General features: G+C 40.0%; 1 protein-coding gene across 12 annotated transcripts in view; it reads left to right on the forward strand.

Annotated features, from left to right (window-relative positions):
* The window catches only part of lrrfip2 (leucine rich repeat (in FLII) interacting protein 2), a 44,894-nt gene that overhangs the window by 14,585 nt on the left and 7,404 nt on the right, over positions 1–22,905 (forward strand). Inside the window, exons 3-21 of one of the 12 annotated variants that reach the window (XM_061910736.1) lie at positions 4,750–4,836; positions 13,893–13,949; positions 14,603–14,659; positions 14,762–14,800; positions 16,575–16,646; positions 16,799–16,846; positions 16,924–16,992; positions 17,350–17,439; positions 17,830–17,889; positions 18,516–18,569; positions 18,685–18,741; positions 19,090–19,161; positions 19,324–19,437; positions 19,768–19,809; positions 20,094–20,225; positions 20,571–20,642; positions 21,160–21,330; positions 21,431–21,523; positions 21,795–21,887. In XM_061910736.1, coding sequence (XP_061766720.1) covers positions 4,750–4,836; positions 13,893–13,949; positions 14,603–14,659; positions 14,762–14,800; positions 16,575–16,646; positions 16,799–16,846; positions 16,924–16,992; positions 17,350–17,439; positions 17,830–17,889; positions 18,516–18,569; positions 18,685–18,741; positions 19,090–19,161; positions 19,324–19,437; positions 19,768–19,809; positions 20,094–20,225; positions 20,571–20,642; positions 21,160–21,330; positions 21,431–21,523; positions 21,795–21,887 — 1,479 coding nt within the window. The remainder of the gene's footprint in view (positions 1–4,749; positions 4,837–13,892; positions 13,950–14,602; positions 14,660–14,761; positions 14,801–16,574; positions 16,647–16,798; positions 16,847–16,923; positions 16,993–17,349; positions 17,440–17,829; positions 17,890–18,515; positions 18,570–18,684; positions 18,742–19,089; positions 19,162–19,323; positions 19,438–19,767; positions 19,810–20,093; positions 20,226–20,570; positions 20,643–21,159; positions 21,331–21,430; positions 21,524–21,794; positions 21,888–22,905) is intronic. The other 11 variants (XM_061910737.1, XM_061910739.1, XM_061910742.1 and 8 more) reach the window with 11 other exon arrangements.

Consider the following 22,905-nt stretch of genomic DNA (forward strand, 5'->3'; position numbering starts at 1 on the left):
ACTACAGCCGTTTCTCACTCCTTCTCGTCTGTCCTTCTCACAGAGACGTAAAACAAGCCCACCATCTTACATACGTCACATACTGTCGCGCGTGTAGCGTCATACGTCTCACCGAGCAGAGAGGTAGCAGCATGGCTAACGTTAGCTGAGGCAGGTCGTGCAAGCGGAGCGACATTACAAGAGAGAAAAGGTACGAAACTGATCACAAATGGAGGAAGAACAATTAATGCCCAAAAAAACAGCAGGGGTCCATCCTCTGGCGGTGGTTTGGCTTCAAGCGGGAAGATATTCAGCAAACAACAGCTATATGCAAAGTATGCAGCAGAAGTGTTGCTATAAAAGGTAGCATCACTACTAATTTGTTCTTTCATTTTAAAAAGTCACCCGCGAGAGAATGAAGAGTATTTAATAAATACAGTTTTGGTAAATTGACTTAGTTGTGATTTCCCTCTCTACATCCATCCATCCATCATCTTCCGCTTATCCGAGGTCGGGTCGCGGGGGCAACAGCCTAAGCAGGGAAACCCAGACTTCCCTCTCCCCAGCCACTACATGAAAGTTTAAAATGAGCATATATTAATGCAGTATGAAGAAGAATGTTTTAATGTAGATACATAGAATCATCATACTGCTGTGATTATATGCATCAGGTGTTCATTCAAGGCTAAGGCAAAATATTGAGATATATATTGTATAATGCGATATGGCATAAAAATACCGAGATATTGATAAAAGCCAATATCGCCCAGCCCTATTTGAGACACATTTGCAAAATATTTTGCCACAATAATACTTCCATACTTATATTTATGGTGTTATGGTACTTGCTGTTTGTTTAAAATAAACTGTGTTTGGCCACGCTGCAGTGGTACATTTTCACCGTGGCCCTTGGAGCTAAAAAGTTTGGGCATCCCTGCTGTAACTTGGTGGGGAAACTCTTGTTGACACAGCAAGAGCGGTCAGACTTTTCTTATAGTTAGTCGCAGAGGTTATGTACCTCTCAGGAGGGATTTAAGTCCTCTCCTGTTCATAGAAATGCTTTCTGTGGCTGTTGCTTGGCACCGCTGAGTTTCAACTGCTTGCATGTTTTATTGGTATTAATTAGAGGTGGAGGAACTAATCTATTTTTAGATGCATCGCAATTAGGACATGGGAGATTATAAAATCGTGTTAGTAAACATCAATAATTGATTGATTTATTGTAAATAAAGTAATGCCGACCGTTCTTAATGTTGGCTGACTCCAGCGAACCACCTCACCTAGAGATCAGACAAGCTCCTTTTTTAGGGCACTTGTGTTCCAGTTTTGCACACATTTTGATTCATTTGATAAATATTAAAACTAATTCCATTGGCTCTTATTACAAATGCACTACTTTTCTAAGTAGCAAGTGATAAACGCCTATTTATTCAACCGAAAATAACTGCATCAATATACATAAAGTAACGATGAATCAGTAATTGATTTTCAATTGAATTGTAGCTACTGGATCGTAATCAAATCATGAGGTGCCCAAAGATTCTCACCTCTAATGTTAATGTCCAATGACTGGCCATTCCAGGATTTTACACTGCATCTTTTTTAACCACTCCTTTGTTGCCTTGGGCATTTTGTTTTGGGTCATTTTTATGCTACAAGACCTGTCCACGCCCCATCTTCAGTGGTCTGGATGATCACCAAGATTTTTGCTCCTCAGTCCCTCTAATGTACCCTGAGCAGAGAAACAGCCCTAAAGCCCAAATCTGAATATTTTCACATCCTTATTTGACAGTGGGGATGGTATTCGTGGGGGCCATCATTCAGCATTTCTGTCTCCAACCACAGTGGGTCGAGGTGATGCCTTTAGATCTATCCAACCACATGTTTCCCAGCCTTCTATAAACCATTCAAATATTTATAGGCAATCTTAGGATCAACTTTCACTGGACTTCTTGAGCAAAAGGGCCGAGCAAGCGTTGCAGAATCACAATATATTGCAGTTAGATATCGAGGGAAATAATCGACTATTAGATGCATCTTAATTCGGACATGAACGATAATAGAATCGATTAGTAAAAGTCAATAATCGATTTATTTATTGTAAATAAAGTAATGCAGACTGTTCTAAAATTTTGCTGACTGCAGTTAGCCACCTCACCGAGAGATCCAGCTCATTTACTTTCGGGCACTTAAGGTCCAGTTTAGCTTACATGTGCATTAATTTAATAAACATGGAAATTAATTTAACTGTTTCTTATTCAAAATCAATTGTTTTTTTTTAAGTTCCAAGGGATAAACCCTTATTTAGTCAAATGAAAAATGTAAAACTGCGTCATTGTACATTAATTAAAGACCCATCAATAAGAGATTTTTAATCGATTCGTGGCTACTGAATCTTAATAGAACCGTAAGGTGCCCAAATATTCGCACTTAATTACAGTAAAGTAACATAAATAGCCAAAGGTGCTGTTGTGGGAATATTTCAGCTTCAAATAGGATGAGCGATATGAGCCCATCAACAGTTAGACCACCTCCATCTTCCTTTACAGCAGCTAGCTAGCTGTGTTGCGTGGCTCGGCAGGCCGCTGGATTTTTTCAGCAAAATGTGGGAGCAGACATTTCTACAAACTGCTTGCTTGTTGTAATTCCACTGTTACCTAATTTTGTTCATAATAGTGATTTGTTTTTACAAAGCCTGTTTCCTTATGAGTTGGGAAATTGTGTTGGATGTAAATATAAACGGAATACAATGATTTGCAAATCCTTTTCAACCCATATTCAATTGAATGCACTACAAAGACAAGATATTTGATGTTCAAACTCATAAACTTTTTTTTTTTTTGCAAATAATAATTATTAACTTGGAATTTCATGGCTGCAACACGTGCCAAAGTAGTTGGGAAAGGGCATGTTCACCACTGTGTTGGATCACCTTTTCTTTTAACAAAACCCAATAAATGTTTGGGAACTGAGGAAACTAATTGTTGAAGCTTTGAAAGTGGAATTCTTTCCCATTCTTGTTTTATATAGAACTTCAGTCGTTCAACAGTCCGGGGTCTCTGCTGTCGTATTTTACGATTCATAATGCGCCACACATTTTCGATGGAAGACAGGTCTGGACTGCAGGCGGGCCAGTAAAGTACCTGCACTCTTTTTTTATGAAGCCACGCTGTTGTAACACGCGCTGAATGTGGCTTGGCATTGTCTTGCTGAAATAAGCAGGGGCGTCCATGAAAAAGACGGTGCTTACATGGCAGCATAAGTTGTTCTAAAACCTGTATGTACTTTTCAGCATTAATGGTGCCTTCACAGATGTGTAAGTTACCCATGCGTTGGGCACTAATGCACCCCCATACCATTACAGATGCTGGCTTTTGAACTTTCCGTCGATAATAGTCTGGATGATTCGCTTCCCCTTTAGTCCGGATGACACGATATCGAATATTTCCAAAAACAATTTGAAATGTGGACTCGTCAGACAACAAAACACTTTTCAATTTTGCATCAGTCCATCTTAGATGATCTCGGGCCCAGAGAAGCCGGCCGCGTTTCTGAATGTTGTTGATATATGGCTTTTGCTTTGCATGGTAGAGCTTTAACTTGCAGTTACAGATGTAGCGGCAAACTGTATTTAGTGACAGTGGTTTTCTGGAGTGTTCCTGAGCCCATTAGGTGATATCCTTTAGAGATTGATGTCGGTTTTTGATACAGTGCCGTCTGAGGGACAGAAGGTCACGGTCATTCAATGTTGGTTTCCGGCCATGCTGCTTACGTGGAGTGATTTCTCCAGATTCTCTGAACCTTTTGATGATATTATGGGCCGTAGATGTTAAAATCTCTAAATTTCTTGCAATTGCACTTTGAGAAACGTTGTTCTTTAACTGACTATTTGCTCACGCAGTTGTGGACAAACGGGTGTACCTCGCCCCATCCTTTCTTGTGAAAGACTAAGCATTTTTTGGGAGGCTGTTTTTATACCCAATCATGGCACCCACCTGTTTCCAATGAGCCTGCACACCTGTGGGATGTTCCAAATAAGTGTTTGATTATTATTCCTTAACTTTATCAGTATTTATTGCCACCTTTCCCAACTTCTTTGACACATGTTGCTGGCATCAAATTCTAAAGTTAATGATTATTTGCAAAAAAAAAAGTTTATCAGTTTGATCATCAAGTATGTTGTCTTTGTAGCATATTCAACTGAATATGGGTTGAAAATGATTTGCAAATCATTGTATTCTGTTTATATTTACATCTAACACAATTTCCCAACTCATTTGGAAACGGGGATTGTATATCAAGTTTTTTTGCGGCCAGATTTTAAGAAAGTTGAGCATAGACACTCTCATATGGACCCGTGTGTGCCAACACGTACGCACAACAAATATTTTTTTTTTGCCAGACAGCACCGCGCTAATAATAATGTAACTGTAATATTTTTGCGGGGTTCTTATCCTTTTTCTGACTGTTAAGTACAATAGACATGAACATCACAGTGGGTATACGTAGTTAATTTTTTTTTTTTTTTTTCTCTGCTATTTGAAGTCACCCAATGATTTCATTTTGTGTACTAATATGTCTTATAATGTAAATAATATTGTCAAATAATTAATCTATTATTTGGGCTATCGTTAGTTTTGGCATGACTTTAGCTCTACATAGAACTGCTTTTGTTTTTGTTACCTGAACACAATAATATGCCTGCGAATATTTCTTAGTTATCTCAATTCTTACAGTGACTTACAAATGTGTTCATATTGTGTCCCACAGGCAGAGGCCAGGCTTGCAGCAAAAAGAGCAGCTCGGGCAGAGGCCAGGGATATTCGGATGAGGGAACTTGAACGGCAGCAAAAAGAGGTAAATAGGCTTTTATCATTCTACACATCATAACATTTTGGACATCACTTACTAAAGGGGATGCTTCATATAGGGCTCATGAAATTGACCAAAACATATACCACAGTATTTTTAGTTCAATTGGCGGTATACGGTATATACTAGGAGTTTGCTTCTCTACCTTAAATGGTGATCTGATATGAATCTCGATACATGAGTTATGATACGATTCACTAACAGTACTTTTTAAAACATTACAATTCGATGTGATATGATTCGATGCATTTTGATGAAGATGTAAGATTAGCAAGGTGAAAAGAAAATGAAATGTATCATGTCAGAACAATGTTGGTTTTTTTTAACATATTTTTTAATCTATTAAGAGCAAATCGTAGAACTATCACCTTCAAGGCATTGAAGTCCATAAATTCAAAAAAAGATGGGAGTTACATGCAAATTGTGGGGTTGGTTAAGGACGGGGTGTGGGGTTGAGGTGGGCAGGATTTGGTGGTAGCGGGGGTGTATATTGTAGCGTCCCGGAAGCGTTAGTGCTGTAAGTGGTTCTGGGTATTTGTTCTGTTGTGTTACAATGTGGATTTTCTCCCAAAATGTGTTTGTCGTTCTTGTTTGTGTGGCTTCACAGTGTGGCGCATATTTGTAAAAGTGTTAAAGTTGTTTATACGGCCACCCTCAGTGTGACCTATATGGCTGTTGATTAAGTACAATGGGGCAAAAAAGTATTTAGTCAGCCACCGATTGTGCAAGTTCTCTCACTTAAAATGATGACAAAGGTCTGTAATTTTTATCATAGGTACACTTCAACTGTGAGAGACAGAATGTGAAAAAAAAATCGAGGAATTCACATTGTGGGAATTTTAAAGAATTTATTTGTAAATTATGGTGGAAAATAAGTATTTGGTCACTTCATACAAGGAAGATCTCTGGCTCTCACAGACCTGTAACTTCTTCTTTAAGAAGCTCTTCTGTCCTCCACTCGTTACCTGTATTAATGGAACCTGTTTGAATTTGTTATTTGTACAAAAGACACCTGTCCACAGCCTCAAACAGTCAGACTCCAAACTCCACTATGGCCAAGACCAAAGAGCTGTCAAAGGACACCAGGAAAAGAATTATAGACCTGCACCAGACTGGGAAGAGTGAATCTGCAATAGGAAAGCAGCTTAGTGTGAAAAAAACAACTGTGGGAGCAATTATCAGAAAATGGAAGACATACAAGACCGCTGATAATCTCCCTCGATCTGGGGTTCCATACAAGATCTCATCCCGTAGGGTCAAAATGATCATGGGAACGGTGAGCAAAAATCCCAGAACCACACGGGGGAACCTGGTGAATGACCTGCAGAGAGCTGGGATCAAAGTAACAAAGGTTACCATCAGTAACACACTACGCAGACAGGGAATCAAATTCTGCAGAGCCAGACATGTCTTCCTTCTTAAGCCATGTCAATGTCCAGGCCCGTCTGAAATTTGCCAGAGAGCACTTGGGTGATACAGCAGAGGATTGGGAGAATGTCATGTGGTCAGATGAAACCAAAATAGAACTTTTTGGTATAAACTCAACTTGTCGTGTTTGGAGGAAGAAGAATTCTGAGTTGCATCCCAAGAACACCACACCTGTGAAGCATGGGGGTGGAAACATCATGCTTTGGGGCTGTTTTTCTGCTAAGGGGACAGGACGACTGATCCGTGTTAAGGAAAGAATGAATGGGGCCATGTATCGTGAGATTTTGAGCCAAATCCTCCTTCCATCAGTGAGAGCTTTGAAGATGAAACGTGGCTGGGTCTTCCAGCATGACAATGATCCTAAACACACCGCCCGGGCAACGAAGGAGTGGCTCCGTAAGAAGCATTTGAAAGTCCTGAAGTGGCCGAGCCAGTCTCCAGACCTCAACCCCATAGAAAATCTGTGGAGAGAGTTGAAAGTCCATGTTGCTCGGCGACAGCCCCAAAACATCATTGCTCTCAAGAAGATCTGCATAGAGGAATGGGCCAAAATACCAGCTACTGTGTGTGCAACCTGGTAAAGACCTATATTAATCGTTTGATCTCTGTTATTGCCAACAAAGGTTATATTACAAAGTATTGAGTTGAATTTTTGTTATTGACCAAATACTTATTTTCCACCATAATTTACAAATAAATTATTTAAAATTCCTACAATGTGAATTCCTGGATTTTTTTTTTCACATTCTGAAAATTACAGACCTGTCATCATTTTAAGTGGGAGAACTTGCACAATCGGTGGCTGACTAAATACTTTCTTGCCCCACTGTATATGCCTTGCATTCACTTAAGTGTGTCTGTAAAAACCGCATATATTATGTGACTGGGCCAACACGCTGTTTGTATAGAGGAAAAGCGGATGTGACGACAGTTTGTTGAGAACGCTAAAGACAGTGTCTTTAAAGCACGCCCCCAATATTATTGTCTGAGTGGAAATTGTAAGAATGGTTAAAAATAGTCAACAACAGGAGATAACGTCCGCAGGAACCTACCACATAGCGAAGGACGTACACTATTTGATTTCCTATTATGCAGCAAATTTTTCTTTGACAGTTATTAAAATATATTTTGCGACATCATGCACAAAAGTGCACTTTATTTGTTTTAAAACATTGTAGTGGTGTGCTGTACAAAAAAGTGCACTTTAATTTAGTGTTGTTTCGCAATGTCATTTTAATGACAATGGCTTGTTTTAAATTATCTCTGACAGTCCTGCACTTTCTGTTTTGAAATGACATGAATGTTTGTGCCACTGCATAATAACTGTTTAATAAATACAGTTTTGGTAAATTGACTTAGTTGTGATTTCCCTCTCTGCATGAAAGCTTAATATTAGCATATATTAATGCAGTATGAACATGAATGTTTTAATGTTGACACACAGAATCATCATACTGGTGTGGTTATATGCATTAAGTGTTAATTCAAGGCTTAGACAAAATATCGAGATTTATATCGTGTATCGTTACATGGCCTAAAAATGTTGAGTTATTAATAAAAGGCCATATCGCCTAGCCCTACATCAAAGAATACTGGCTCTGGCGGTATTTTTGCAATTATATACAACTTTCTGAAATATACTGGTATTAAGTATAATTCCAGTATTTGCATGTAATGAGTTGATAAAACATGTTAGTTTGACATTTGAAGTTAAATTGCTGACATAAATGGACTTTAAGTCAATATTAAAATTTTTGGAGTTCCACCCGTATAATGTAAATGTCATGATTGAGGGAAAATCTGCTGGGAGGAAAACATGCATCTACCGAAAGTCAGGAGCACAGTGGTAAATAGGTGCAAGCTTTTTACCACAAACTTTGTCAATGCACGGTGACATTCATCATTCCTGGAGTCATTGTACTCTTCCCTGCCGCGGTGAAACTCAAAGCCATAGGCAGATGTGAACTGCAGCTTGTACTGCCTGCTTCGAAACCAGTCAGAGTCTGTCTGTGGTCATGCACATCTAAATGAGAAGGCATTAATTTCAATTTTACAGGTAGTAGTGCTGACATTATAGGTGGTGTTAGTCAGAACCTGTTGTATTTATGCCAGATGACGTGCTGGCGTTTGCTGCTGAGATGATATCGGAGCGGTTCAAAAATGCAACATTCATTTATAGTTATTGCATGCTGTGTGTTCAAATGTTTCAGCATATTTCTTGTATGTCATCCTGTTGATGAAATAGCAACCTTGCATTAATTACCAGTAGCGCAGTAGCAATCTTTTCTTTTAAAAATTAGCAAACATTGGAGCGCTTCTTCTGCCCAGACACCTTGTTGCTGTCTGTTGTCACTATGCATGTTGCCTAATGACGTCATTCCCGCCCACAAGAAACGGAAAGGGAATTGTTTGAAAAATTTGCAAGCGATTCCAAAGAATTGATACACTGGGAACCAGTTCTTGTTGATTACCATCCTTACTGACCAAGATGCATTTAACCTAAAAGTAAGCCAACCAAAGCTCCTTTATGTACAAACCCCGTTTCCATATGAGTTAGGAAATTGTGTTGGATGTAAATATAAATGGAATACAATGATTTGCAAATCATTTTCCACCCATATTCAGTTGAATATGCTACAAAGACAACACATTTGATGTTCAAACTGATAAACTTTTTTTTTTTTGCAAATAATCATTAACTTTAGAATTTGATGGCAGCAACACGTGACAAAGAAGTTGAGAAAAGTGGCAATAAATACTGATAAAGATGAGAAATGCTCATCAAACATTTATTTGGAACATCCCACAGGAGTGCAGGCTATTTGGGAATAGGTGGGTGCCATGATTGGGTATAAAAACAGCTTCCCAAAAAATGCTCAGTCTTTCACAAGAAAGGATGGGGCGAGGTACACCCGTTTGTCCACAACTGCGTGAGCAAATATTCAAACAGTTTAAGAACAACGTTTCTCATTGTGCAATTGCAAGAAATTTAGGGATTTCAACATCTACGGTCCATAATATCATCAAAAGGTTCAGAGAATCTGGAGAAATCACTCCACGTAAGCGGCATGGCCGGAAACCAACATTGAATGACCGTGACCTTCGATTCCTCAGACGGCACTGTATCAAAAACTGACATCAATCTCTAAAGGATTTCACCACATAGGCTCAGGAACACTTCAGAAAACCACTGTCACTAAATCCAGTTTGTCGCTACATCTGTAAGTGCAAGTTAAAGCTCTACTATGAAAAGCGAACGCCATTTATCAACAACATCCAGAAACGCCGCCGGCTTCTCTGGGCCTGAGATCATCTAAGATGGACTGATGCAAAGTGGAAAAGTGTTTTGTGGTCTGACGAGTCCACATTTCAAATTGTTTTTGGAAATATTCGACATCGTGTCATCCGGACCAGAGGGGAAGCGAACCATCCAGACTGTTATCGACGCAAAGTTCAAAAGCCAGCATTTGTGATGGTATGGGCATGCATTAGTGCCCAAGGCATGGTCATCTCTGAAGGCAGCATTAATGCTGAAAGGTACATACAGGTTTTGGAACAACATATGCTGCCATTTAAGCGGCGTCTTTTTCATGGACACCCCTACTTATTTCAGCAAGACAATGCCAAGCCACATTCAGCACGTGTTACAACAGCGTGGGTTTGTAAAAAAAGAATGCAGGTACTTTCCTGGCCCGCCTGCAGTCCAGACCTGTCTCCCATTGAAAATGTGTGGCGCATTATGAAACATAAAATACGACAGCGGAGACCCCTGAAGCTCTACAGAAAGAATTCCACTTTCAAAGCTCCAACAATTTGTTTCCTCAGTTCCCAAACATTTGAGTGTTGTTAAAAGAAAAGGTGAAGTAACGCATTGGTGAACATTCCCTCTCCCATCTAGTTTGGAACGTGTTGCAGCCATGAAATTCAAAGTTCTTTTTTCTTCGCAAAAAAAAAATATAAAGTTTATGAGTTTGAACATCAAATATCTTGTCTTTGTAGTGCATTCAATTGAATATGGGTTGAAAAGGATTTGCAAATCATTGTATTCCATTTATATTTACATCTAACACAATTTCCCCAACTCATATGGAAACGGCGTTTGTAAGATGCACTTCATAATGACTGTAATATGAACCTTTGATTCTGTCACCATCATTTCCTGGACGCTTGTTAACGAAGTATGTTTAAAGTTACATTGACATGTTCCTTACAGGAAATCATGCAAATTCAAAGTAATGAATGACAAACTCCGGCCTTATAAGACTTTTATCAATGTTACCTGCTTTAACACAGCCTGTTCATGTTGAGTTTATTGCAGCTTTTTTCCATCTTGCTGTTTGGAATCACAGCAGTGACACAGCATAGAGTAGTAGGTCATCTGTGTTATTATTAGAGCAAAAAGAAGCTCATGTAAAAAGGAAGTGGCGGGCTAGCGGTGTGAGGTTTTCATATTCCATTATTTTCCCCTTCAATCAATCAATCAATCAATGTTTATTTATATAGCCCTAAATCACAAGTTTCTCAAAGGGCTGCACAAACCACAACGACATCCTCGGTACAGAGCCCACATAATGGCAAGGAAAAACTCTCCCCAGTGGGACGTCGGTCCCCCCCACCAGGGGAGATCAAAAGTAATGGATGTCGAGCGGGTCTAACATGATATTGTGAAAGTCCAGTCCATAGTGGATCCAACATAGTAACAAGAGTCCCGTCCTTAGTGGAGCCAGCAGGAAACCATCCCAAGCGGAGGCCGATCAGCAGCGCAGAGATGTCCCCATCCGATGCACAGGCGAGTGGTCCATCTTGGGTCCCGACTCTGGACAGCCAGTACTTCATCCATGGCCACCGGACCCGTGGGAGAGAGGGGCAGAGGAGAAAAAGAATAGAAACGAAAGATCAACTGGTCTAAAAAAGGGGTCTATTTAAAGGCTGGAGTATACAAATGAGTTTTAAGATGAGACTTAAATGCTTCTACTGAGGTAGCATCTCGAGCTGTTATGGCGAGGGCATACCAGAGTACTGGAGCCCGAATAGAAAACGCTCTGTAGCCCGCAGACTTTTTTTTTGGCTCTGGGAATCACTAGTAAGCCAAAGTCCTCTGAACGCAGATTTCTTGCCGGGACATATGGTACAATACTATCCCCAAGATAGGCTGGAGCTCGACCGTGTAGTATTTTCTACGTAAGTAGTAAAACCTTAAAGTCACATCTTAAGTGCACAGGAAACCAGTGCAGGTGAGCCAGTATAGGCGTAATATGATCAAACTTTCTTGTTCTTGTCCAAAGTCTAGCAGCCGAATTTTGTACCAACTGTAATCTTTTAATGCTAGACATAGGGAGACCCGAAAATAATACGTTACAGTAATCGAGACGAGACGTAACAAACGCATGGATAATGATCTCAGCGTCGCTAGTGGACAAAATGGAGCGAATTTTAGCGATATTACCGGGCTGAAAGAAGGCTTTTTTAGTAACACTCTTAATGTGTGACTCAAACGAGAGAGTTGGGTCGAAGATAAAACCCAGATCCTTTACCGAGTCGCCTTGTTTAATTGTTTGGTTGTCAAATGTTAAAGTGGTATTATTAAATAAGTGTCGGTGTCCAGCAGGACCGATAATCTGCATTTCCATTTTCTTGGCGTTGAGTTGCAAAAAGTTAGCGAACATCCATTGTTTAATTTTTAAAAAATCCAGAAATTCACATTGTAGGAATTTTAAAGAATTTATTTGTAAATTATGGTGGAAAATAAGTATTTGGTCACTTCAAACAAGGAAGATCTCTGGCTCTCACAGACCTGTAACTTCTTCTAACAGAAGCTCTTCTGTCCTCCACTCGTTACCTGTATTAATGGAACCTGTTTGAACTCGTTATCTGTATAAAAGACACCTTGTCCACAGCCTCAAACAGTCAGACTCAAAACTCCACTTTGGCCAAGGCCAAAGAGCTGTCGAAGGACACCAGGAAAAGAATTGTAGACCTGCACCTGACTGGGAAGAGTGAATCTACAATAGGCAAGCAGTTTGGTGTGAAAAAATCAACTGTGGGAGGAATTATCAGAAAATGGAAGACATACAAGACCACTGATAATCTCCCTCGATCTGGGGCTCTACGCAAGATCTTGTCCCGTGGGGTCAAAATGATCATGAGAACGGTGACCAAAAACCCCAGAACCACACGGGGTAACCTGGTGAATGACCTCCAGAGAGCTGGGACCAAAGTAACAAAGGTTACCATCAGTAACACACTACGCAGACAGGGAATCACATCCTGCAGTGGCAGACGTTTCCCCCTGCTTAAGCCAGTTCTTGTCCAGGCCCGTCTGAAGTTTGCTAGCGAGCACATAGGTGATACAGCAGAGGATTGGGAGAATGTCATGTGGTCAGATGAAACCAAAATAGAACTTTTTGGTATAAACTCAACTCGTGTTTGGAGGAAGAAGAATACTGAGTTGCATCGCAAGAACACCACACCTGTGAAGCATGGGGGTGGAAACATCATGCTTTGGGGCTGTTTTTCTGCTAAGGGGACAGGACGACTGATCCGTGTTAGGAAAGAATGAATTGGGACATGTATCGTCAGATTTTGAGCCAAAACCTCCTTCCATCAGTGAGAGCTTTGAAGATGAAACGTGGCTGGGTCTTCCAGCATGACAATGATCCTAAACACACCGCCCGGGCAAAAAAGGAGTGGGTCCGTAAGAAACATTTGAAAGTACTGGAGTGGCCTAGTCAGTCTCCAGACCTTAACCCCATAAAAAATCTTTGGAGGGAGTTGAAAGTCCGTGTTGCTCGGCGACAGCCCCAAACCATCACTGCTCTCGAGAAGATCTGCATAGAGGAATGGGCCAAAATACCAGCTACTGTGTGTGCAAACCTGGTAAAGACCTATAGTAATCGTTTGACCTCTGTTATTGCCAACAAAGGTTATATTACAAAGTATTGAGTTGAATTTTTGTTATTGACCAAATACTTATTTTCCACCATAATTTACAAATAAATTATTTAAAATTCCTACAATGTGAATTCCTGGATTTTTTTTCACATTCTGTCTCTCACAGTTAAAGTGTACCTTTGATGAAAATTACAGACCTCTGTCATCATTTTAGGTGGGAGAACTTGCACAACCGGTGGCTGACTAAATACTTTTTTGCCCCACTGTACTCAGGAGGTTGAACTCAAACCTTCATCTAAATTTTTTGGTGGGGGCAATTATTAAAATGTAGGTCTAAGTGAGACCTACATAGAGGGTTTTGTTTCATGTCTTTACGGCATTCCTACAGGAAGTTACAAGCAGTTTTATCTGTATTTTCTTCCTAGGAGCAGTTTTTGCTGTGTTTTATTCAAAAATTACGCTAGAGCGGTCACCTGGCAATTACTTTTCTTACTTTCTTATTCACATCCTTTGCTTAATGCAAAGGACACATTGTCTTTGAAGCTCAAAATACATTTTCCATTCATGAACAAAATAATCTCAAGAAAAAAATCATGCTGCATGTCCACAGGAATACAAACATTTCGATTCTGGAAGTAGTCAGTGGCCAGTTATGACATTTCAGCAGTTTTGGGTGTCATATGATTGTATGTTTTTCCTGGCATTTCCTTCCCTCTGTCCAGCTTTCTTACCGCTCATCCAGCAGCAGCAAAAAATGGGGTCAAATCCACCAGTGGATGGTAGGCAAGTGAGAGTGTTGCAAAACTCTCACTCTACTAACATAGCCTGTTGTGTGGTGTTCACTCGAGACAAAGTCCTGACCCTTAGTGCACACTATACGACAGTTACTGACAATAATAACCCTCACTGTAGAATTAGGTGTATTTGATTTGCGGACTCCGCGGAAACTGATTATAATTTTACAGTACTCTGTTTGACTTAATTTTTGGTGCATGCATGCAACTTAATTTGGACATCGAGCAAGTTGCTATATTTCAGCTTACATTTACCTATTATTTTTTATTTGCGTTGCGTGTTGACAAACCCTCTGTGCATGGTATTTAATCTGTGTTGAATAACTGATAGTTAAGAATTCCACTTGTAGTACTAATAGTTATATACAACTAAATATAGTATAGTGTGTGTGTTTGTGTATATATATATATATATATATATATATATATATATATATATATATATATATATATATATATACCGTACTGTGTAAATGGCATTGTTTATTGTCGCAACGAATAATATAAGTTTGTTCACAAACTGGATGATTTTGCATTGTTTGGGCTTTGCATAGCAACTGTGTGGCCTTTTTTCCTCCTGTACTTTGGGCCTGGTTTCCTGTCTAATCCTTATCAACTGTTGTTCTTCTTTACTTCAGGCTGAAACAGAAAAAGCTAGAGCCTCTAATAGTAGTAGATCAAGCAGCCGTCATCGGGTGTGTATATGTTCGGTTTCTTTGTTTTCCTTTTACTTCCTGCATTTCCTTTCCTCTCTTTTTCTGCTTTGCTGTTGTGACTCAGTGTTTCAACATCAACAGGGCCAGGATGATGATGTAATGTCTGTCCGCAGCTACAGGGTGCGTACATGTTACCCCCCTGCTATCAATAATAGGAGACTGTCTCCCTAGTTACAAAATAATTATTTTTCATAGGAAAGAGTGTGCTAGATAGTTATTTATTTTTTGTATTATTGGGAATATACAGTGCCCTCCATAATTATTGGCACCCCTGGTTGAGATGTGTTTTTTAGCTTCCAATTATTTTATTTTTTTTCTAAATAATATGGGACCTTAATGGAAAAAAAGAGAAAAATCCAACCTTCAATACAAGTGCATTTATTCAGTGGGGAAAAAATCCCACATAAAGAAATAATTATTTGACATCAAATAATGTGTGTCACAATTATTAGCACCCCTGGTGTTAATATTTTGTACAACCCCCTTTTGCCAACAAAACAGCACCTAATCTTCTCCTATAATGTTTCACAAGATGGGCAAAGACAGAAAGAGGGATTTTCAGCCATTCCTCTTTGCAGAATCTCTCTAAATCATCCAGAGACCTGGGTCCTCTCCTCTGTACTCTCCTTTTCAGCTCACCCCACAGGTTCTCAATGGGGTTGAGGTCAGGGGACTGAGATGGCCATGGGAGGAGCTTGATTTTGTGTCTGGTGAACCATTTCTGTGTAGATTTGGCCATATGTTTAGGGTCATTGTCTTGCTGAAAGACCCAGTGACGACCCAGCTTCAGCTTTCGGGCAGAGGGCAACAGATTTTGATTTAAAATGTCCTGGTATTTCAAAGCATTCATGATGCCATGCACCCTAACAAGGTTCCCAGGGCCTTTGGAAGTGAAACAGCCCCACAGCATCACTGACCCACCCCCATACTTCACAGTGGGTATGAGGTGCTTTTCAGCATGCGCATCTTTCGTGGTACGCCAGACCCACTTAGAGTGTTTGTTGCCAAAAAGCTCAATCTTGGTCTCATCTGACCAAAGCACACGGTCCCAGTTGAAGCCCCAATACCGTTTGGCGAACTCCAGACGCTTGCGTTTATGATTGTGAGTGAGGAAAGGTTTTCTCCGTGCATGCCTCCCAAACAGCTTGTTGGCGTGTAGACAGCGCCTGATGGTTGATTTGGAGACTTTGTGACCCCAGGATGCTACCATTTGTTGTAATTCTGTAACAGTGAGCTTTGGAGATCTTTTGATTTCGCTTACCATCCTCCTCACTGTGCGTGGTGGCAAAATAAACTTGGGTCCTCGTCCAGGCTTATTTACCACTGTTCCAGTTGTTTTGAACTTCTTAATTATTCCTCTCACAGTGGATATGGGCAGCTGCAGTTGAGTGGCAATCTTCTTGTAGCCTCTGCCTGACCTGTGAAGGTCGACGCACATCTGCCTCACTTGTATGCTGTGTTCCTTTGTCTTTCCCATGTTTAAGAGTGGATAAGAGAAATGGCCTCGGTGTCACGTCATATTTATACCCCAGGGAAACAGGAAGTGATGAATTACTAATTAAATGTTCCTACGTACTCTGGTAAACTTTGTAAACTACTGTAGAAATGACAGAAATGCTTCAATTATATTTATTTCCTGGGAATTGTTAAGGGTGCCAATAATTGTGGAACAGGTGATTTAATGAAAAATAATTATTTTTTAGTCAGGGATTTTTTTATTTTCTTACAATTCATTTGAGTTGAAGGCTACATTTTCCTACAATTTTCAGTGTGACAGTATTCTTCTGCAATAAACACTGAATTTATTTTAAGGCTTTTAACACATCTCAACCAGGGGTGCCAATAATTATGGAGGGCACTGTATGCTAATGTGTGTTATGTACTGCATTTTAAGTCAACATCATCATCCATCCGTGACTTGGGCTCAAACAGGAGTCGATCCACTTCCCGTAGAAAAGACATCTTGGTGCGTTTTGTGTGTGTCTTTGTCCGTGTAATTATATCTTACAAGAATTACAGTTTTGTTTTGTTGTAATTGCTTAGTCAGTGAGACATTTGTTTGGGCTCAAAAAGTGTTTTCACCAACTACTTGATGTCTTACCCCTCTCCTCTCTTCAGTCTGATGGTGTGACCAATAGCTCCACTCTCAAGAGCTCGCGTTCTACTGTATGTACTTAGTGTTGACCTCCTTAATTGCTCCCACATACTTTTTTGATTAACCCGTAATTCATTGGGTGAAACAGAGTTCTGTATACAATGATCTACATGGCCATAAAAAGTCTTCATCAAACTCCTCCAGGAAAGATCTGCTGGTTAGTAGTCCAATTTTACTGTATCTGTTATGAACTCATAGCATGGAAGTGGTGGGGCAAATACTCATTGGCGTGTGGTGATTTGATCATTGACTTGATTGACCATTTGATGCCTGATAACATCACAATTGTCCAAGCTGTTCACAACCATTATAATCCACATGTATGTATGTCACTAGGATGCATTTGTTTCTGTTTTTTAATCATGCTGCATTGTATATTATGTAGAAAATTTAGCTGTTGGTGATGTTTAAACGTTATAGTATATCAATATGAATCCGAAATGGCATTGTGATACATGATTGTTTGTTTGTGTTGCCTATTACTTGGGGTCAAACCATGTTGCTGCCCCTCCAGACTGGACTGTACCACGATAAAAGAAATTACAGCAGCCTAATGAAGACCACACTTCCGCCTCCTCCGTCCATCTCCTCCTATCAGCCAAGGGTCTGTCTCCTCTCCAACTCAGTGACATTTCTGCCACATAATGACACATTAAAACCTTAATATGAAACTAAGGGTCTGTCTAATAAATAAAATCACAAGTGATTGTCTTTGAAAAAAAGCCAAAACAATTTGTTTTTGGCCTAATGTTGACCTGTTGTGTCACTGTATGAAAGAAATAGATAATTTAAGGTGCATTTAAATACTAGTAAACGCTGCGCTTCAACAGCATAAGGCATTTTGCTAAGCACAGCCTTTGGTTGAGGGCCTTGTTGATTGATTTTGTAAGTTCAGCAAAACATTCATCCTGTTTGGGTATTAAGCAACTCTCCCGTTACAGCTCTTGTTTTCTGAACCAACATTTCACTGTTCCTCTCCCTACTGTTTTGACAGGCCACCACTTCCTCCTCCTCCTCCATCATTGGCACAGGGCTGCCGCGTAGCTATAGCATGGTCAGTTTCTGTGGACACTATCTTACTGCATGCATTTAGAAAATTCCAGAAGCAGCCCTTCCCCTCGCTTTTGGCCAAACACATGTGCTAGGATGTCCAGGCAGAGTGACTCTGTTTATTTTTAGGTTCTGGACAATCTAAGCTCTTAGCAGAGGCCACAGATTTATGCCTTAGTCCGACTGGGTGTGTTTGATCAGGCCAAAGAAGCAAATAAAATGCTGGCTCTTTGTAACCATTTCTTTTGTACAGTATTTGAATATTGTACATAGTTTTAGATTTAAAAAAGTGCGGGAAAAAGTATGTTTGCGAAACAGACACTTTAGTACCTGCCATATGGCACAAATTCTAGACCCATACTTTTTTCTGCTGCAAAGATTAGCCAGCCCCCTACTAATAATGTAGAGTAGTGGGGGGATGATTGAAGTCATGATGAAGTTAACAGCATTAGCTCGATTTGTTTTAGATAGCTCACATTACTTAACATCTGAATAGAAGTAACTACATTAAATCATGGACTACAGTATCTCTGCGTATTGCATGCCCCTCTCTAACCAGCAGCTAGCAGCATAGCTATGCTCCTTCTCATATTTTGCTGAGCCCTGCATTGTCTCCCATATGTGCTTCAGGCCTCTATTTATGACGACACCACTCTTTACGGCTCAAGCCTTGGTTCAAGAGCTGTAAGTCTTCTGAATGTGAACAAATCACCACATTACGCCTTTTGAGTTAATTTCTGCATTCATCTTAATACCGTCCTCTGCCACATCCGCCACCCTTGACCCCCTTTCCCCACAGCCCTCTGAATATAGCTGGTACTCCTCTGGAGCCAGCTCCACTCGCAGCAGCCCTGTGGTGAGCACTCTAATCAGCCTCCACTCGCATGATGTTCACTAACATCACACACAAAAGTCTCCCTGCTGCAGGGCTACCTAAACTTTTGGATATAGCTGACTTGTAGGAATGTCATCATTAGCCTTGATGTGTTTGAATTAAGATTGACTCAGGTCTTATTTGATCTGATCAAATGGAATTACTTACTGCATGGAGAAGATTAAAATGTAATTTTAATATAAAAATAACTATGGATTACAGTCTGAATAAGTAGTATGTATGTAGTGAACGCCTTGTCCTTTCACCCAACATTACTGAGACTGTTCATATTTGTTTTGGTTTGTGCTTTTGTGTGCGTGCCCACGTCAGTCTTCTTCAGATGATGACACTGTAAGCAGTGTGTCCCAGGAACGCTTCAGCAGAGGCCGCAGGGACAGTGCGGTGAGCTTTAGAGACAGCCATATTCTTCACTTGTCAACAAATGCAACGTCAACTTTTGCTTCCATTGTTTTGGTCTCAATACCACATTTTCTTGTTTTGCTCCGTTTTGTATTTTCACTTTGTGTCTATCTTAATCTTTCCCCCTGTGTATGTTGAAAGTAGTCGTCTGACTTCTCCAACATTAGTGAATCAGCAGCTGATTATTTCAGCCGTTCCAACAGAAGGGGCAGTGTTGTGTCTGATCTGGATGATTTGAGCATTCCAGATCTGGATGCTGTAAGTGGCCTATTCAGTTCCCAACACAGAGCGATTTTTAATAAATGATGCATGGTTTGAAATTAACAGTTGGTTCAAGATTAATCTCACATTTTATCGATGCCAGTGACTGTGGTTGAAGTGCTTCTTTTGTTTATTGTTTATTCAAGCTTTCTCTTGAATTGTTACAACTTGTGTAGAATATTTGAACACTTATCCTGACTGACTTCAACTAAGTACCCCCACTTTTCAGAAAGGCAAACGTTTGCTCAGAGCATGATCATAAATTCTCTCGCTTTTCAAAAATACTGAGCTTCTCAGTCATTTATTAATGTTTCTACCTTCTTTCAGCTGGACGAAAAATGTGACAAACAGTATCCAGATTACAGTCGGGTAAGTTTACTATTATTTCTAGTATTTTTCCTTTAGCAACACTTGGCAACGTAATTGAGCTTTGTAAACAAAATTAAAAAACAACACATCGATGTTGTGTATGTGCACACCTTCTGGAATCTCAACAGCAGGTTTATCAGGTTTATCACACCACGTCACAGCTAGCAAGCGACAGTGTCTGTGCCAGACACACAATGTCTTGACTGTAGTATGCTGTCAGGTGCCGATTTAAATGCGTCTTTTTAGATTTTTTTTGACTGGTCGTCAAAATGTTTTGCTTGCAGCCATCTTCCCGATGTGCCACCCCAGGCCTATCACCAGCCACCCTGGCATCATTGGGTGGCACCTCATCACGACGGGGAAGCACAGACACTGGCAGTGTCTATGATCCAGACACCAGTCTAAATGAACTTAGGGTAAGTCAAACAAATACTAACTTTAAGCAGTCAAATAGTTTCACAATGGACTTCATACTTTAATTGTGATTGTATCTCTTGCGGCCCTTCAATCTCGCCTAAACATTGCCTATTTTTTTGCTCCCTCCGCTGATCTTAGCCTTTACTTTACCGGTTTCCTTTTTGTATGCACGGGAGGCTGGGATATGACATGTGCCCCTTATAGCTGCTCCTCATATTTGGGTGTGCTGGTCCTTGTGCATTCCAGAGGTCTTTGAGATGGCAGCATGGGTTCTTTATCTCACCTTGATCATCCCTACCCTTTATGATGCCCCAGTTCAACCATTCCCTCCATCTGCTCCACAGGATATCTATGAACTAAAGGACCAGATTCAGGATGTAGAAGGGCGATACATGCAAGGGCTAAAAGAGATGAAGGTAGAGGGGCTTGAGTTCACAGCATGCCTTCTCTTGTCCTCTGGGAGCAATATGACGTCACTAACCCTCTGCGTCTCCCCTCATATCCCTCGTATTTCCTAACACTACAGCCATTTGCGTGCTCCTTTTCTGAATTGGAATGACATTTGTTTTGCATGAGCTTCCCACACTTCTTTGTTTTTTTAATCTACCGTAAGTTATTGTCTGGTCAGAAAATAAAACACAACCAAGCTTTAATTGACTCAAGGCTTGGTGTTGGTACATTTTGATGTAGCTGACATGTTTGAACAAGATTACTTTTTGTCATCGTTCACTTACCAGTCACTCTGTTTTATGTGTTGCATTGCAGCGATAAAACAAATGGCTTTAAGAATAGGCAGGATTGGAAAATCCATTTGCCATATCTTATTTGGAAACACTTGTCTCTGTGCTGCCATTACTTTTTTTTTTTTACCCCATTTTATACATTTTTTTTTTTTAAATCATTATGTTATTAACATACTCCAATTTATGTCAGGAGTCCCTTGTAGAAGTGGAGGAGAAATATAAGAAAGCGATGGTATCAAATGCACAGCTGGACAACGACAAAGGCAACCTCATCTATCAAGTGGACACATTAAAAGATGTCATAGAAGAGATGGAGGAGCAAATGTCGGAGATGAAACGGGAGCTGGAAGAGAAGTCAAAGGTGAACTTCCAGCAATTACATGTTCATTATTATTATAGATCACCTGCTGGGAACTATTATTTGTGTTTTGGGTCATGACACATTCTCTTGTTTATTTCAGGAATTAGAACGGCAAAAGCACTCATGTACTGTCCTGCAGCATAAGCAAGAAGAACTAAAAGAGGGAATTCGTCAGCGAGATGAACTTATCGAGGTATGTCAACCATTGCTGTTTTCCAGCCTGCACTTTTTGTCAGCACCATGTTAAGGTGCTGGTGGCTCTGTGCAGGAACTTGATATAGCTTGATGGACACTGGCCACCCTCAGTCATGTATATTTAGTTGAGTCTGTTATCACAAAAAAAGCACATTTTCACCCTGTCATACTTTCCTGTATGTGCATTTTTGCCTATTCTGTCTCTTCCATTGATATGTTTCCTTCCTATTTTGTTCTTGCCATTCTGTTACTGTTCATCACACCTCCAGGAGAGCCAGCAAGTGCAGACTAAGTTAGATTCTCTCACCAGAGAGGTGTTTGACCTGCAGGAAACGATTAACTGGAAGGACAAAAAAATTGGGGTAGGAGGCCCCATATAGATCCTACGACAGACTGAAAGACAAAAGATAGTTCATAATCAGCTATTTGAAACTAGGGCTGCACGTTTAATGGACATCGAGGTTTTCAATTACAATGAGACAGAGGGTTTTGTGTTTGGTGGTGGGGGAGGGGTGTTCTCTGTTGTCACTGGCATTTGAGTGACAGACATGTTTGCCATTAAGAATATCTGAGCCTCAAGTTTTTTCGTCTCTCGCTTCAAACGGATAAAGAGGTCCTACTCTGTGCATAGCTCTCAGCACCCTGAGCATGTTTATTTAACAGTAGAATCAACTGAACACAGTGAGCCTTCTTTTCAGTCATTCAAAAGATGTGTCTCAGTTGGGCGAGATGGACTTAGCGTGACTGCACACGTAGGAAGTACAAACATAAAGCCTCGGGATTCACCAGTGGGAGGTTCGGAACGCAAAGTAAAACAAAATTGGGAGGAAAAAAACCTGATTGCAATGGTGGGAATATATCAGCTTCAAAACAGGTGGGCAATATGAGACCATCAACACGAACAAACGAGCAAGAATTCGTTGATTACGTGATGGCAACAAACAAAAAAAAGAACGGCCAACCTCCTTTTTTTAACTGGGGAAAAAATGCAATTTTAAAATGTTCATAAAATTTTCAATATTTAAATTACATTTTTGCTTACAGAAATAAATATTTTTGTTGTTGTTATATTAAGGATAACAGTTATTTACCTTCCAGTTACAGTTCCTTGGTAATAATTCCACAGTAATGATAAATACAAGTGTATATCCTTGTAAATGGTTTCTTACATTATTATTATATATTATGATTACATGACATTATAAACACTGTATAGTTGTTATTGATTATTTCTTTTGTTTAAGACCAGGATGTAGACAAAATCTCTGTCTGCATAAAACCAATTATTTAAATATTAAGTACATTATTGCATATTGTTCTGTGTGGCACCTTTCTTTTGGCAATCTGTATTTTGACAGTCTAAAAGGGACATGTCGTCCT

The sequence above is a fragment of the Nerophis ophidion genome, linkage group LG09 (genome assembly GCF_033978795.1).
Source record: "Nerophis ophidion isolate RoL-2023_Sa linkage group LG09, RoL_Noph_v1.0, whole genome shotgun sequence".
NCBI lineage: Eukaryota > Metazoa > Chordata > Actinopteri > Syngnathiformes > Syngnathidae > Nerophis > Nerophis ophidion.